At 43.7% G+C, this 17,937-nt stretch overlaps 1 protein-coding gene across 1 annotated transcript; it reads left to right on the top strand.

Annotated features, from left to right (window-relative positions):
• The first annotated feature begins 8,672 nt into the window (after positions 1–8,672).
• CRHBP (corticotropin releasing hormone binding protein) lies at positions 8,673–17,534 on the top strand. Its single transcript, XM_063179786.1, has 7 exons — positions 8,673–8,836; positions 9,274–9,367; positions 9,972–10,129; positions 11,992–12,202; positions 13,851–13,999; positions 15,322–15,439; positions 16,801–17,534. Exons 1-7 carry the CDS (start codon positions 8,756–8,758, stop codon positions 16,956–16,958), a joined length of 969 nt encoding a protein of 322 aa, XP_063035856.1. The 5' UTR covers positions 8,673–8,755; the 3' UTR covers positions 16,959–17,534.
• Positions 17,535–17,937: the final 403 nt, after the last annotated feature.

Below are 17,937 nucleotides of genomic sequence, written 5' to 3'. Positions count from 1 at the left end.
TGCTGTGTGGCTTTCTCCAGAGTGCCTCAGCATTAGGAATGATGTCTAACTACAGACATTTTTTCCATTTGTTATATCAGGCTGTCTTAAAAACCTATAGAAAACTGAACACCAAAACATGGCCTAATATTTTCAAGTTACATCAAAACCCAATAAAAATAGAACGGTGCCAGACAAGATCTTTTCTCTATATTGTGAAATTGCTTTGCTTGACATCTAAAGAGCAGATTTGCAGAAGACAAATTCCACTATCTTGAAAGCCTCAGCCTCTGCCATTTGCTTTTATTTCAGTTCAAAAGAGATTTGAAGTGCCTGTGCAACTGGCAACACAAAGCTTGATGCATTACCTGCTGGTAAATTTATAACTTCTTCAGATTTGTTATCCAGCTACCAATCCCAAAGAGCTGCGCATGACACCACCATGAAGACAAGGAGTTTGTAATGGAGCTGTGCCGCCAAGCTGTGATTACCATCTAGGTCCAGTAGGAGGGCACCACCTTTCAAAGGAAGGTGTGGAAGTGCAGTAGGAGAATAATCCCAAGGATCATGGAAGTCGTCAAATGCAATGAGATAACAATCTTCCACAACACTTTTCTCCCTGTGAAGATAAGAGACAAAGTTGCCTGGCATTGTGAGAAGGGAAAAAGAAGTGACCCCAGGAGACCCCAGCAGAACAGATGATGTTTCCAGTAGCTAGCAATGTTATTAATTGCTGTCCACCAATGTAGCAGTGCAGGTCCACCCCAGGTTCCTCAGCCACCCAAAGCAGACCCCTTTTGCAGGCTCCATGCTAGAGCATAAAGCAGGGCAGGGCCAGGAGAAAAAACTCTCAGGGACAGCCTAGAGTCCATCATACGAGCTCAACAGCACACATAAAAGATCCAGTTCCTCTCTGATCACAGCCTTGAAAACGTTGGGTAAAAGGTCGCACACAAAACTTGTATCTGAAATCAAATTAATCTATATAAAGGTTTTTGACTGGCAGGAAGATTTAGATTTAGATTAAGATTTATACTGTGGCGTGACATCATGTGCATGTCTAATAAGGGCTTTGATTGACAGGCCATCAATTATTGCATGTGCCTTTAGGGATAATTACATCTGTTGAATAGCACTGTATTATTTGAAGAAAAAAGGGGTAACATTTTTGATTTGATCTTTCTTCTGCCACATGATATGGCATGAGAGAGAATGTTTAATTTATGATCTGGAAATCCATTTTCTAAATTAATTGTGTCCACATCCTTTCCTTTGAGTTGGAGGATGGTGGGCTATAGAGCGGGCAGCCATCAAAGAGAGCACATGAATGAACTTCAGCAAAAGTATTTTAAAAAAAAGAAACACCAAAAAACTTGTCATTTTTAAATACCAGCTCTCAGCCACCTGCTATCAGTTGTATATAAGGGGCAACTCCCAAGGAAGAGAACTACAGCTGCATCCACTTATTTTGCCCTTGCAAGCAGATTCTCAGCTGATGTAAAATGACAGAGCCTATTGCACTCAGTGGCATAATTTTGCAGCAGCTGAGAACATGTGCTTGAGACTCTAAATTAGCCTTCAATGGAAAGTTGTGTTTCTGTAAGCTGGTTGGCTAAATAAGGACATGTCTATAAAATTGCAAATATTGCAACAAGACAGCAAAGAGGAGGACAGAAGAAGTAGCTGCTCAGAACCCAAGTCTTTGGGGGGAAATCAGTGCAAAATGTTCCTGTCACACATTTGCTTTAAATCCCAAGCTGCCCTCTCAAGTCCCTTTCGACTGCATGGGGTGCAGAGCAATCATTACAGTATAGCTTTCAAATATCTGTCAATGGACTCTGCCTTAAAACTCCACATATGGCTTTGATTTTACATTCCCAGTAGTTGCATGAACTCAGAAAAGCACTACAGAATAAAGCACTACAGGAAAAAGATCTGTGTGTAGAACAAGTTATAAAGGGCAGAAAAGCAACTGAACCACCTGGAACCCTACTCAAGATTGTTTTCTTGGAGTAGAAAAATGGTGAGAAGTTGAGATTTCTACAGAAAGATGTAAATTCCTCAGCTCTGGCTGGGGACATCAAGGGGCAGTAGCAAACAGATCCCTGTGGCTGAGTGATGTGTCTGGATGAGACACAGGGCTGGAGAGTTCCATCCCATTGCACTATTGATGCCTTCGGTAGATGAAAGCAAAACTGGTTTGCCCTTGCACTAATGACTGAATGCTGCAGTTTTAGGAAAAACCTATCTCTCAGAGGAGGAGGTTTTTTTGGTCAGTTTGGTGCTCTAGGAGTAGTATTGCAAGAAGGAGAATAGTTAATATTTGAAATGGAAAAGCCCAGTACTGCTCTTGAGCTAAAGATGCTCTGTAACATTGCTAGCAAAGGTGAAGTTGCCTTTAGACATCAGGAGGTGGAAAAATGCTGACCAGGTGAGCTAAGGTCCTTCAACATATGTGATTTCTACACTAACACAAGATATTCCTGTACTTTCACCTAAAAGCATTTGGAGCCTAACTGATCAAATTGGCACTGCCAACTGCACAGTACTGGGGATGACTGGTAAGGAATCACAGACATGAAAAACAAAGGACTGTGCAGAGGGAGCAGTTGAAAGGATAAATATACTATTATGTTTGGTATGCTGACTTCTCTTATCTGACTCATACTGACTGCCTGAATTGTGTAACAGTTCACAGTGTTTCTGAAGTTGGGTCCATTACTGTGATGTCTAACACTACCAGAATTGTGTTGAATTACAGTTTTTTCTGGATGAGAATTATCCTCCTCAGGGAGAGTCACTTCAGCTAAGAAATTCTTGTCCTTGGATAAAAAACCCAAAGCATCTTAAAATATCACTTAGGAAAGTGGTGCCTTTTCAAAGGTATTTCAGAGATTAAACAAATTTTGAAACATGATATGTGAAAATACAGGGATTTCTCAACACATCTGAGATAATATTCTGTGTAATAAACTGGCTCAGCATTGAAAACAAAGTGATAAATGTTCTAGTAGCCCCAAGCTGAACGGAAAATTTGGGAGAGAAGGAACAGGGTCTGTTGCTTTGGGGAGGATCACTGGGAGAAAGTTGCAGCTGTGGGAAAGGAGATCTAGAACAGGATGTGACCTGGGCCGTGAGGGTTACACTTCCAAACAAAGTCTAGATGCAGTAACTGTGCCATGTTTTGGAAAGCAGACTGTTCTTCTGCAGGGGCACTGGTACTGAGAAGAGTAGCCGCTGCAGCTGGCAAAGGCAAATATGATGGGCTCAGAGAGGCTGACTATGCTGACACCTGTGTGCAGTTCTGGTGGTGAGGCCTTCTTGCAGCAACCCTTGAGGGCAGAGATTTTGTTTAAAGGATCCACAGAGGAGGAAAGTCCACGCTAAAATTGAACAGCTCAAGAAACATCCAGTAATGGCACCAGAGCAATGGCATGTGCATTTGCCAGTCACCCATTCTCATATCTCTTCTCTCCTTCCTGAGAAAAAACTTTTCTCCCACTTCTTGGCCCTGGCTGTTTTGTGTAGATGCTGGTTGACTCACCGGCAGAGCTGGTAGTGATAACCGCCCTCAGGGTAATCTGTGTCTGAATATAATGTTTGCGTGATTATTTGTAACCCGCTAAATTGCAAGTTTCACAGTCTTTGCTTTTAGCCAATGCCATAAATGGAGTTAATGCAACACTTATCATCAAGCCTGCATGATGCTGATAGACTTTCAGTTCATAAATCACATGCGTTTGTCGTCCCTGTGAGCCACTTAATGTGACAAATCACACCATCTCTTGTGTCAAACTGCCCAAAGTTAACAAGCCTCTCTTCCTTCACCTTATGGAAAGTTCAACTCTATTTAAAGCAAATTTAGACACACAGAGAGAAGTAAAAGAAGTGATGTTACAGAGAGATATGTGGTGAGATTTGGAAGAGGCTTGGCATACCCATCACAAAGCTGAGGCAGACAGGTAGTGAGAGAAATCAGTGATTTCTGATTTATGGAGATGTGGACTGATTACAGAGGGAGGAGTACTGGGCTGAGGCTGGATCATGGACTGTTGGAACACCTGCTTGATATTGAAACAAAGACAAGAGTAAAGGATTGAAGCACAAAATGTGATCTCAGACTTTGTGTTCCTGCTGCTGGAAATGTTCTCCTTCAGCTGTCATTGCAACTCTGATTGGGTTCTTGCAAAAAGGACATATCTTCAAACCATTGACAGGGCAAATTTACTTTAGCCATGCTGAATTCTATCTTTCCTATTGTATGTCCATAGTCCTCTGAGCCAGGAACAGGAATTTCTTGCACATTTATCTTTGTCTCAGACAGAGTTTGAAGTGAAATCTTGTACATGTCTGTATCAAAGATGTGGTTTCCTAATGGCTTTCAGGACTGTGAATTGCTGTCCAGTCTTCCCCTCATTTTTTTTTCTGTGGTGTTATTTCAAAGCAGTGACTAATTGGGATTTAGCAAAGATGGGACAAAAAATTTAGCCTTCACTGTAGCAGTTGTGACACTATAGAGACACTAGATTTCTTTCTCACTTTAATCTGGGCTAACTGATCCCGTTGTACAGAAACAATATACTGAAGGATTCACAAACAGTTGAACATGTGTAATAAACTAGAAGTGATGTGTAGCAGTCTCCTGGTCTTCAAAGACACTGATATTGGCAGGAGACCTGCAGCCACATGATAACAAGACAGGAATGACTAGTACTACATCTCACAGACACCATGAGGGAAATGAAAAGCTAACCCCTGAATGAGTTCTCAATTAGAGTGGGAAAAAGCATAAGGGAAATAAGTGTAGCTCAGCACAATGTTTAGCAGCTGACAGACACGATATGAAGTTTATAGCCCTGTCAGATGTCTCACACTGTGCATGACCCCACATGGCATCTCTTCAGCCTGCGCTGAGCAGTAGAGAGAAATCAGCACGAACAGCTGAGGACAGAGTGCCTGAGGCAGGACTGATCCTCTTTCCTGGAGCAGTTGTACTGCAGTCTCACTGATCCTCCTCTCAGTTCAAGGAATCACCAGTCACAGAGAAGCAGAGGAGCCCCCATGGGACATGCAGTAGCCAGGCTGATCCCTGTGGGGTGAAGCTTGCTTGGAACTGTGTCTAGACAGAAAATATTGACTCATGTTTAAGACCCTGATGCTAGTGAGGGATTTGGTCTGCTCGAGCTGCTTGTGCATGAAGTCAGGTTGCAGCTGAGGTGTAAGAAGAGATGGGCACCCACGGGACCCTTTTTGAGAGCCAAAAAGGTTTACAACACCTGGCCCCTCTTTGCTACAGGGAAGGATCCCTAAGGATTGTCTGTAGCTCAAGAACTTCTCACTAAGAAATCTCACTACTGAGCACTTCATGTGTATTCTTCCTGTCACTTTCTATGAGAAGAAGCTGCATTTACCATCTCTATTGTAGGACAAAGCATGATTTGGTCACTGTGGGAAAGTTTGAATGGAGTTTGTTTCACTACTGTCTTTATTCAGCTTTATTTTCTCCACTTCTCTCTATAGCTGGGATTTCTTCTTTTCTATATATCTGACAAGACACTGACAAACTTTGAGCACAAGTGGGGAAGGCAGGTCCTCCAAAGCATATTCCTGAAAAGCCCACCCATGAGCCCTGCTTTAACAGCCCGAGGCTCTGCAAAGGCTGGGGTGCCTAAACAAAACCATCTCAAGCTGCAGCAGAGCAGAGTGAGCGATGCCCTGCACTCAGCCCAGGCTCTAACCAGCACCATGGCTTTCCGTCATTTCTGCCAGGGAAAGGGGCTGCTCCCAGGATAACCCACAGTTGTTAGCAGTCCAAGGTGCTAATCAACTGGATTGTTTAGCCTGTGACAGGGTATCACTGGAAAGGCATTTTACTGTGCTAAACAATTTGATATTAACAAAAAAATTTGTCCTTCAGAGTGTTATCATGACTCAACTCCATGAAAGAAAAATGACACTCTCCTCATTCACCAAGGGTTTCTATCACATTGAAGGTGCTTTTCCCTTCTGAAATGCTGCAGGGGTGTTTTGAACCCAATTCAAAGAGATTTTTCTTTGCTTTGTTAGTCACATTCTCATCTCCTGAAAATCTCAGCTTCTGCAAGTGACTTTTAACAAAAGCAGTGCTGCAGGACACAAAGGGAGGGTAGAGGGGACTTGTGATACAGTGAGGAGGCAGCAGAGTTGAGTGAGAAGATGGCCTCACATCCTCTCTCACCTTCTGGCAGCTGGGATACAGGGCTAGGAGATGAACCCCCTCTTTCCCCCTTGAGTGGTTCCTTTTGGGGATCTGTTTGAGCTCCACCTGAGGCAGCAGAGCCCCAGGCAGCAGCAGCAGCTGCATCTCTTTGAGTGTGGTTCCCTACTCCGTCCCAAACACTTGCTTTCCCCAAGCATTAGGTCTGCACAAAAGAAGGCATATGAGACTGAGGGCTGAGGACAGCCCTGTCTTTGAAGACACAGAGAGTTACTCCAGGCACTGGGGGGCTTTGTGATGAGGCTGGTCAGGATGTCATTGTGCTTCAACAGCTCCTGCTGAGCCCAGAGCTGAAAAGTGGGGGGAAAAAAATATCTTGGCACTTTTGTTAAAATTAAGTTCCACATCAACAGCAAAGGGTACCTGAGTTCAGCTTTTGCACAGAATATCTGTGTATTCATAACAGGCTCCAAGGTGTTGCACAGGAATTTCAAAGTCACCTTAGGCCCTGTGTGAGCAATAAATTACAGCAGATATGGAGATGGCACCTATTGTCCCTCCCACCACCTTGTTTATTGGAGAAGGACAGTACCCTCACTTCATCTGCCAGGTGGTCCTACAGACTGCGGAGCTTCCTGCTTTTCTTCCACCAGTGAATGTTGTGCTAAGCCCAAATTTTAGCTGTTCATAGGCAAAAGTTTAAACTATGGTGACATCACTGCTGTATGTTTCATTCTGAGCAGATTACCTCATATCTGGCTTAACAGAGTCATAATATTTTAGCTGCAGCACCATGTGTCCTTCACTAATTTTTGGAGTTGAATTCTGAAATCTGAAATCTTCAGTAACAAATTGACACACAATCAAACACACTATCCTTCACTGACAATCTTCAAGGACTCACAGCAAGATAAAGTCCCAGTCTGACCATTCAGGAGGCACTCAGGCAGTCACACCCACCATGAAAGCCTTTAACTGCTGGGATCCAAGCTCCTTCATAGCAGGCAGCTCCAGGGAGCGGATGGGTCCCCACTCAACTCCCTACACATCCCACACGCAGGCAGACTGTCTTTCCTCACCAGTTCAAACCCAGGTTTCCCACAGCAGACCCTCAGACCTCTGTCTCTTTTAGGTAATTTTATAATGGTGTAGCAGCAGAATGGAAACCTTGAGCTGGTACCTCCAGAGAGGGACCCTGAACAAAGGAATGCCTGGGCTTTTGCACTCTCACAGTCTATGGATATGAAGGTCTGTGGTCTTCCAGCTGAGTCTTCAACTCTTGCTGTAGTGTCTGGTCACCTGGCTGGCACCACAGGTCCCTAGGCCTTCTGGAATTCAAAAGGTTGGCAGTTCACAGCCTCTTACTTTGGGCTCAGACTCCTGCCCCCCAGACCTCCATCTGCAGCTCTCACTGCAGCTGCACACGCAGCTCCCTGCACTGAATATTCCTCAACACTCAGTGTCTGAGGTATAGGTTGTGGACTGGCAGGGCAAACTGGGACACTGCAGCCAGAATTTGGAATTAGAGGGGTTAAGCTATAATTTTAACCGTACCAATCTCTTTAGAGAGTGAGCAAAAAAAAAAGAAAGTAAGGCTGGGCTCCTCTGCAGCCCCTTCTGGTCCTCATGGTCTCCAAGGCACCTCTCACCATCCTGATTAATGTTCCAGCCATCCTCTAACACAGACTGGGACTAAACCCTTCATTTTTCCAACAAAACTTGTAATTCCCAAGGAACTTAAATAGGTTTCAGATATATACCCTACATCTAATACCTCTGCTGAGTTCCAGATTTTTAGTATTCTGCAGAGTTACGAATTTTCACTCACAGGCTCAACTTTTAAATGTCTTCTCAGGTTTCACTTGGGGATCAAGGCTGAAGCGGTATCAGGAGTTTTGTAATGAATATGCCCTTGGGAAGCCCAAGTTTTCATAATTTCTGTATGAGAGCTGTTTTCAGTGGGAAGAGCTGTCTGGTTTTGCCTGTGTGCTTGCTGCAGAGCCCTGGAGGGATGCAGGCACAGGCTGCAAACCTGCCTGGGACACAGGGGTGCCCACCCAGGCCTGGCCAGCAGGAAGCATCTGGCACAGGCACAGGCACTGCAGAGAGCTGCATGTCACAGAGCAGCACAAGGTAGGCAGAAAGACCTGCATGTCTGAAATACCCCGGGACTGCCCCAGGAGGAGGCAGGGATGCTCCTCATTGCTTGCTTTGGAATAACTGGAAACAAACACAGTGTAGGAGTGCCCTGTATATATGCACAGGGATGGGCTCTCTCCCCCAGAGGTTTTGAGCTATTCCACCAGACAGATTAGGAGGAAAGACATCTGCCAGAGAGGGGAATTCAACCGTCTTGAAAATTTGTGGCTGTAATTTGGACCCTTGTCATGCCCACGTACTGTGTCACTGCGAGAGGAATTCAGTTACCATGGGTTACCCTATCAGTACGGGGACCAAGTGCCTCCCCTCCCAACAGCTCTATAAAAAGAGTCGCTCCAAGACACCCCAGCGGCTTCTGCATACCGGCACAGACCCGGAGAAACCTGGCCACGGGGGACGGCCGCCAGAGGAGGTGTCAGCATGCCGTCTGCTTTCCAGTTTCAATGCCACCTCGTTCTCATCTTCCTGGCAGCTTCCAAAGGAGAAACCAGATACCTGGAGGTGAGCAATAGGGCTAGTGATTAAACATCTCACTGTGCTTTTAGCTGCTCTCTTCTAACTTGTGCTCTCACCTTTCAAGCATTGTGCTTTATTCCCTCTCCCTTTCCTATTCCTACTTCTCCTGCATTAAACTTACGCCTGGGTAACATTAATGCAACAGTCCCATGTATTCTCTACTACCCCTCTATTAATTTATGCTCAGCAATTTTGCTGAGGATTTAAGAAACTCTCAATGCACTTAGCTGCTGGGCTCAGCTCTTAGATCCCAAGTTTATTTCCCCTCTACTGCAGGTTGGCAGCTTTCAGCCTGACCTCTTCTGGAGCTGCGCTGTTTCTTGAGGGGGGACATAATATGCTGTGCCTGTTCTTGAGAGGTGCTGGGAGACAGCTGCATTTCACTTTGCCCCAGACTCTTTTTGCCCTCCATGTTTAACCAGGTGAGGGATGCTGGTGAAGATGACCCCTTCCTACTACTCAGTGAGGATCTGAAACGAGAGCTGTCAGCAGGACAGATCTACCGGCGGTCGCTCCGTGAGTGTCTTTGGTGCTCTGGTAGGGACTACTGACAGGTAGAGAATCCTGTGGGTACCTCAGGGAAGGAAAGGGGCTAATTGGGAGTAACAGAGCTGCAGGAGCTTTTTGCAAGACTAGAGAGAAGAAGGACAAAGCATTAAACATGCAGAAACCTGTGGTTTAAGGCGGAGGGTTGGGGTTTGTAGTTAATGGTCCCAAATAACTGGAGTCAGATGGGGATTTCCTACCCGTGTCCCTAGGCAGAATCACATTGCCAAGGGGTGGGGCAGGTGTAGCAGCTGTGACTGGAGAGAAATCTGAAAGAATAGAGTGTTTGTACACTTGTGCACACAGAGTTTTCTGCTCAGAGATGCACTGACACACCATCCCCCCTCATTCCCCCCGCCACACGTTTGTGCTCACACCTGCCAGTTACTATTCATCCTCTGATGCTCAGCAGGCTCCTAATTGCTTCAGCTGGCTCTCCCTGTCCTCACTGCCAGCCGGATCCCAGTGCGGGGGGGTCTCTCCTGTCCCCCTCCTTCCCTGCACAGTGGGAGCTGGCACGGAGTCTTCCTCCAGAGCAGGCAGAGCCAGCAGCCCTTTGTCCCTGCTTCTCCAGGGTGCATTGACATGCTGAGTATAGAGGGGCAGTTCACCTTCACCGCAGACCAGCCACAGCTGCACTGCGCAACCTTCTTCATCGGGGAGCCCGAGGAGCTCATCACAATTCACTACGACTTTGTAAACATCGACTGCCAAGGCGGGGACTTCCTGAAGGTAAGAAGCTGCAAGTCTCAGCTCTGCTCTGGCTTGTGAGGTGTTTGCTGTGTGTGCAAGGGGCAGGCGAGCGCATGTTCACATCTGTGTCTTGTGTGTGTTTGTGTGTAAAAAACAGGCAAAGCAACCTCCCCTGGGATGGTTCTTTCCCCTCCCTGAGGCACTCTGTGTCCCCCCTATCACCACTCCTCTAAAGCAAAGCCAGAAGCAGAATGAGGATCCCTCTCCAGCCTACAGTACTGGCTCTTCTGAACTTTTCCAGAAGTGCCTCTATGGTGTGTCCATACCCAGGTGGACAGCTGAAACTTGGGCAGTAGGATTTACTCATTGCACTGTGAATCAGATGAGCCCAGCAGATAATGATACAGATCTCTGGATCGTTGTTACTGCTCTGGGACTTCTGCTCTCAGGTCACTTACCATCAGATTAATAGTGAGTGGATCATTGCAGGTTTTCTTTAAAAATTCCCTGCTAGAACTTTTCAGGATATCGGCTCTGAACAGAAAGAGGCTCATGACTCAGAACCATTTATATTCCAGAGTTAAAAAACTTTACCAGCACATTTCTCTGGCAGGCAGGAGCTTTCACCAAGATCTGAACTCTGTCAAGGGCAGAAGGGGAGGCTCGATGGTCCCTGGCTCCCTTCGCCTTGCACTTTTCCCTTTGTGCTGAACTGGCAAGGCACAGAACAGACCGCAACCCATCTAGTGGCAAGCTGAGGTCCAGGAACAGGGTGAAGGAAGAAAGCTGCCCTTCAGCCCTTTCCTTGTCTCCTGCTCAGAATTCTGTCCTTCCATTCCATATCGTGGCTGAGATCCCTCCCCACGTGTCTGTGGGGAGGCTGATTTCAGTCTCTTGTGGGGCTAAGGCTTTTGTACCTGCACTCATGGTCACTCATGGAGGCTAGAAAAATGCCAAGATGTCTTTTATGTTTTATTGAGCTTTCCTTTCTTTGGTAATGGTGTCCCAAACTTCTCTATTATATTGCTCTCTCTCTATATATATAGAGGCATCTTTTCTCTCATGTAATTTGAGAACCTGCATCCCATTACTCCAGAAACTTATAGTTCTGGCAAATCCAGAGACAGATCCTGATGTGTTTTTCATCAGGAAGTCTCACATCAGAATTACTGACTGAAGCGACAGCTGAACCTGGTCCTTGAATTTTGGGAATATTGACTGAAGTGTTCAAGGAATTGCCATGTGAGAGCAGCTAGGAGGGAATTGAAGCAGCAAGGCAGGCAGCTGCTTATCTATGCTAGAAGTAATACGTATTTCTGCTTCTGATCTGAAGATGGTGAGGGAAAATTGTTGCTTTTTTATTATGAAGGAAAGATTTGTAGAAGTTGATGCTTAAGGTTCAAACAAATAATGCAGGATTTGTTTTGTTTTCTAGTGGTTAGGATGAGGTAAAATAGCTGACACAAGTGAGAGCAATAGCTCTGACAATAATTCCTCCCTAAAGGTTTCTGTATTCCAATATCTCTGCATGACCACTGGGACTATTAATGACAAGCTGTAAAGCATCTAAATCAAGCTGGTCAAAAACTCCTCATAGTAACAATGCAATTGCAAAGGAAAAAAAAGAATGTGAAAAAAAAGAAGTGGATAACAAAAGTTTTCACCTGAGGGAGATAAAAACAAAAGTTACATGTATCCCTTTCCTAAACATCCATTGAAGCATGAATAATTAGTCAAATATTAGGAAATCAATAAATACAGCCAATTTTTGTTTTCAGTTTGTGGCTTTGAACAGGTTATTTGGTGTCAAAAGAAAAGAGCATCTGTTATACTTCACGTTTCTGCTCTCTGCTAACGGAGTATTAAACAAAACCTAGTTTTATATTATTGGACCTCTGTAGGTGTTTGATGGATGGATACTCAAGGGAGAGAAATTTCCCAGTTCCTTGGACCATCCTCTCACCACTTCTCAAAGATACGTAGACTTCTGTGAAAGTGGGAATATTCAGAGGAGCATCAGATCGTCACAGAATGTGGCAATGATCTTCTTCAGGATTCAGCTACCAGGCAATGGATTTACTGTCACAGTCAAGAAAAGCAGCAACCTCTTCCGTAAGTCTGCATTTCATTCCGCCAAGGGGGCTTGAATTTGGGGCAGGAAGCCAAGAGAACGTGTTGCTTTGCCCTGAGTTTTCTCACTGTGGTTATCCGCACTGACACGGCTGTGGAGTGTGCAGGAGCCATGTGCACCTGCATGCCTGCAGGCTTGGCTCAGCCTCAGTGTGTGACCCAAGAAAACAAAGGACCTTAAGAGGTCACACAGGCTTCAATATGCAAGACCATAAGGCTCTTTCTTTCAAATAAGATCCCTCCCAATCTAATATTGGCATGTTCCGACACATTTAGCTAGAACAAATAGTATTAATCGAGTAACTTCAATCTCAGCATTTTCTAGATCTGGATGAACAATGAGGAAAAAATATTTGAGACAGGTCAACAGTAAAATCAGTGTATTGAATGATTATATGGTAGTTATGAGAGATATATGATCACAGAGATCTACCTGCAAGTTCTTTGCCTAAGCCTCTGAGCTGGCAAGGCACAAATTGTCACAGAATCATAGAATAATTTGGGTTGAAAGAGATCATAAAGATCATCTTGTTTCAACACCCCTCACCATGGCCAGGAATGCCACATGCTAGACCAGGTTATCCAGGGCCTCATCCAACCTGGTTGTGAACTTTTCCAGCAGTGGGGCACCCACAACTTGACTGGGTAACCTGTTCCTCACTTGAATTATGTTTTCCAAAGAGGACAGGACATTTAACAATTATTGTTCAGGCCAGTCTGATTTATCTCCTAATTACTCGAAGTGACCAAATAAAACAAAAGCAGAACAAACAAAACAAAACCCAAAAATCAAACAAACAAAAAACCCCCACCCAAACAACAAACGAACTCCCCAAAAACAAGAAAAGGGGAAAAAAACCCCAAATAAAAACACAAAAAAAGAAAAAAAAAAGCCCCCCCCCCAACCGAAAAGCAGTGACAGTATGTCTGCTACATCTTCACTCCAAGTTATTCAGACTTGGGCCCGCAAGCTAGGTCCCCACTCTGGTGTGGCTTCATGCCCACAGATGTGATTATTGTATTCAGCTGCTGGAGGTGGCTGGTGTCACTGTCCTGCTGCAGCAACTGCAGGACTCCAGAGCTATGCCAAGGATCCCTCGGGTTGCTCACATAGAAATTACTCCTTTACATGAACTCTTAAGTTTGAACTTAAAGATAAAATCATGCTCCCATTTCAATGAGATATTTTGCAGCCTAAGGAACTCCAGTTCAGAGGAGCAGAACAGGATTTAGGGAGTCGCTGGCAATATCAGGCAATAAGCTGTCAAAACTAAATACAATTCCTCCCTCCATCCATGTTTAGCCTCCTTGAAACTGACAAACTGTATGAGCCCTTGACAACATGAGCCCCTGATGTACAGATTTCAGGTGTGAGCTCTTCTAATGACTGCTTCACCCTCAGGTTCTGTCAGACCTCATCCTATATAGTAAAAAAAGGGGGACGGAATTTTTAAGGAACAAATGCTATGCAAGAACCTCAGAAAATACCACAAATTTTTTTTTTCAGCCTTTGGTCGTAACTCACAGTAATTAAACTATATCTCTGCTTTTTTGGTAGTGTAATGATGTAGTTTTGCTACATGCAATGATGACTGGACAAGTAACTCTTGTACCTTTTCCCATGTCCCAGCTTGCAATGTCATCTCTCAGACCCCCTCAGGAAGGTTTACCATGGTCATTCCTCACCAGCACAGAAACTGCAGCTTCTCCATAATCTACCCAGTGGTGATAAAAATATCTGATCTTATCCTGGGACATTTAAATGGTCTCTTTTTAAAGGTGAGAACTTTATTTCCTAAGAAAATATTAGCATGTGCAATTTTTGTGGGCACAGAAGCAGGAAGGGGTGAAGCAGGGATAGGCTGTGATGCTGGATGCTAAGGCATGGGTGTTCTGGACCTCTTGTGTGCATGATGAGGGCTCTGGTTTCTCCCAGAGAGGAGAGCTGGGGCTGTCTCTGTCACTATTGTCTCTGTAATGTTGCAATGGCACCCAGATCATGCAAAGCACCATTAATGAATGTAACGATTGTTTGCCATAGCAAAGGATAAGGATTTCATTATAAGGAAAGGAGTGCTCTCTCCGAGAGCTGTCTGTCTGTATTTAAATTAATGAAAGCAGAAAATGCTCTGAAGAGAGAATGGAGCCACTAGATAGCAAGGTGCTATCACAGACAAAGTGCAAATGTGCTCACAAATGATTGCCTGCTCCATATGCTGAGCATTCTCTGGTCTGATCTGGGGTATTTGGTGTTTGATGACAAACCAACAGAAGAAGACAGGAGTTATTGGTGATACCTGTGCCTGGATGCTGTAAGAAGGTGTCAATTACAAAATATTCAGAAGAATAGACCAAGGAAATTTTTTTTCTCCTGGCAGTGAGTCTGACAGCCTGAGCTCTTCAAGGAGATTGCCAGTGTCTGAACAAGCTAGGTTTTGAGACATGAGCAAGTGAATTAGTTGACTTATTCAGTGGTGAGCAGAAAAGGACAACAGCAAAGGAAGGTAAAGAAACCAGGCACTTAAATAGCAGCATAGGGGTGACAGCCCAAAGGTACTCAAGGTGTCTATGCAAAAGATTTTTGGCAAACAGCATTAATTTCAGGAAAATTGTGGGTTTAATATACAGTAAGCCATTGCTCTCAGAAAAAAATACTCTTTTTGTTAATTTCTACCTTAATTGAACTTTGCCACAATGGTGCATTTTAGCATTTTTTTAGGAGTGAGTATGGTATAGTGGAACTGAAGTTCCTGCCTGCCAGCTGAATATAGGTATACATACAGCCTGTGCCTGCATTAATTTGATTATGTGTTTAAGCACCCAGAACCAGATTGCCTATCTGCATTAAAAGCAGTTGAATCAACATCTTTTCTACTTGTCAGTAATTTTCAGAGTCTACTTAGGTCTTTCTTTGGAATGCCTTAAGAAAATCAACTTACTAATATAAAATCAAGGTAGTACTGCTCAGAATGAGAAACTGATTTCACACAGCTTTAAGCACAGGAGATTTCTAAAACCTATTGTTAGTTCCAATAGTGTCTGCAGAACTGCTACATTTTGAAGATGAATGGTAAATAACTTTTGGCCTCTGCCTTTTTAAGAAACCATCTGCAAGCTGTGCAGGAGTGGGAGATTTTGTAGAGCTTCTTGGAGGAGCTGGCTTAGACCCATCCAAGATGTTTCCACTAGCTGACCTCTGCCATTCCTTTCATGGGTCTGGTAAGAACTTCTTCCAATTACCTCCACATAATAAAATAATTAACCATAATAAGACATGCAGAGATCCCCCCACACATCTGGACTTCCTGCTAGAGGGTGAATTTCACATTTAGCAGAACATGAGAGCTGAAGCCTGTGGTTTGGTTATGTGTTACAGCACACCCATGACCACCTTCATTTGCCCCTTTAGTAATCATTATGACAAGGCTGAATTGGACATATTTTAAAAATTCTTGTCCTATGACAAAAATAAATATTAGAATGTCAGCACATAAAAAGGTCTGGAAATTCACAACAAATGAAGACAGATTGTTACATTTTCAGTTAAGAGCTTTTCTGCTGCTGGTGTAACACATACCCCAAAAGCCTCAGAGCTCCCATTCTATATTTTGAACTTGCTGGAGCTCTGAACCTGTTTCATTATCATGCTGGTCCAGTGCCTTCTTTCTCCCCATAAAAATAAGAACTTCCAGTTTCCCCAGTATTCAATAGCAGACTGCAAAGTGTGGCAGCGATATGACAGACTAACCCCTGCGGCACACCTGCCATATCTCAGCAGTACTGACAGGGCACTGGAGAAGCAGCATTTCCACAGAGTTGCAGGGCAGGAACGTGCCTGCCCTTGTGGTCTCCCTTGCCTTTCTTCACACTACAACTGAACAGTCCAGGCACTTTTCAAAGATTTAACTGGTAACACTGCTGTTGAATGATAATCCTGAGCACTGGAATGAGATTAAAATGTGTTTTCCTGGTGGTGTGAAGGAAGTGGAAATCCATCTCAGCAGCTCCTGATCTGAAGTGAGGAAGTTCCCCCAAGCTCCCCAAACAAAAAGGCTTTGCCAAGCCTCCACTCAAATGGCTTGCCTAAAGCAGCAGTTAGTGACACTCAATTTCCCTCAGAGTGGAAGGACCATGTGCTGGGCACTACCATTAGAGTTTGTTTTGATGGGACTCTCAAATGCCCTTCTTCCTGTGAAGAATGTCCTTACACACAAATCCACTCATCTTTCTAATGGGAAACATTTTGATGTTGCTAATTTTGGCTAACTCCAGGACCGAGTGCCATTACCCTTACCCATCACTCATGGTATCTAACAGCAGCCCACCGATATGGAGTAGCCTTTGGAGGAGGGAAGGATACTTGATTAAATAACCAAGCATTGTAAAGCAAAACTCACAAACACAAAAGTTAATCAGCAATACCATCACCAGCAGGTCATCACGACACATGAATTTGCTTTATTTCCAAAACTGCATGTATTGGTGCTTAATAATTCCCATCATTATGTATCTCTTTTCCCTCACTTTCTCTCATATAAATGCGTCTTTATAGCCCCTTTATATCTCTTTTCCCTAAACAGCCCAGATGAAGATTGGCTGTGACAACACTGTGCTGCGGATGGTCTCCAGTGGCAAACACATCAACCGTGTGACATTTGAGTATCATCAGCTGGATCTGCAGGAAACCGAAACAAGAAAGGAGAACAGCATTGAGGAATTCTGCTTTCCTAGTATCTGAGAAACCAGGACAGGCATCTTCACATAGCTAATGAAAATAAAGTTCTATAAGAATGTATTTTTTTCCTTTAAGTAGCTGGTGGTGTCAAGCCTTTCTGTAAGCATAATTATTTTCTCATACAAATCAGTCATTCCCATCAGCAAGCAGGAGAAAGCAACAAATGTATTAATCTTTGTTATTATCATTATGTTCTTTCTGCAATGTTTAAGCTCATTTACCATACCGAAAATCAATAGCAAGAATAGAGGGATATTTTTCCTGTATCAATATTATTAGGAAAATAGACAAAAAAACTAGTATGGGGATATATTAAACCCACAATAAATATAAACTTCATGCAGCAGCTTTATCCTTTTATATCAAGTATAAACAAATAAACAAAAAAGTGTGGTGAAATACAATTCCTGTTTTGTAAGAGGAAGCCAAACATTCGTGTGCATAAAAACTACTGTTTTACTTATGACTATAAATGTACTATTTATTTCTAATGACATGTTTTTAATGAAAATTTATAGCATGAGTCTTCCTTACACAAATCCAAACATAAATAAATACATTCAAAGAGTTGGCAAAGAATTCTTATATTGTATTTTTTCTGAAGAGGTCTTTTAACATACTAATTAAACTTCCTAAGTCTTGTGCAGTTTTCTGGAAATGAAAATTTTGAATACATGTTGCTGAAAAACCATGAACTATTATGAGCAAAAATTTGGTTTCTCTAGGTTGGTTTTCCCTCCACACAGAATCGGTTTCAGAAGTACACTTACTGGTACCTTCCTTCTTTCAGATTTTTGGTCAGGTGTCCTGCTGACCCGTGAAGGCAAGGATACAAAAATATAGATTTATTTTTTCCAGGCATTTCCAGGAAAGGACTGTCAGCCTTGAAGAACTCCGGGAAGCACAAGTACAGTAGAGGACCAGAGCTGTGTCCCAGCTTTGAGAGCAAGGTCTGATTGGTATGTTTTCTGGGAGTGGCACC

Source organism: Melospiza melodia, chromosome Z, assembly GCF_035770615.1.
Source record: "Melospiza melodia melodia isolate bMelMel2 chromosome Z, bMelMel2.pri, whole genome shotgun sequence".
In the NCBI taxonomy this organism is placed as follows: Eukaryota; Metazoa; Chordata; class Aves; order Passeriformes; family Passerellidae; genus Melospiza; species Melospiza melodia.
Note: the sequence above shows the minus strand (reverse complement) of the source record. Positions and strands in the feature narration are given on the sequence as shown.

Bases quoted from the DNA above. Each gene is read 5' to 3' on its own strand.
- CRHBP (XM_063179786.1), top strand. From the start codon at position 8,756: ATGCCGTCTGCTTTCCAGTTTCAATGCCACCTCGTTCTCATCTTCCTG. The intron at 12,203-13,850 runs GTAAGTCTGCAT...CCCATGTCCCAG, and splicing joins GAAAAGCAGCAACCTCTTCC to CTTGCAATGTCATCTCTCAG. The intron at 15,440-16,800 runs GTAAGAACTTCT...TTCCCTAAACAG, and splicing joins CCATTCCTTTCATGGGTCTG to CCCAGATGAAGATTGGCTGT.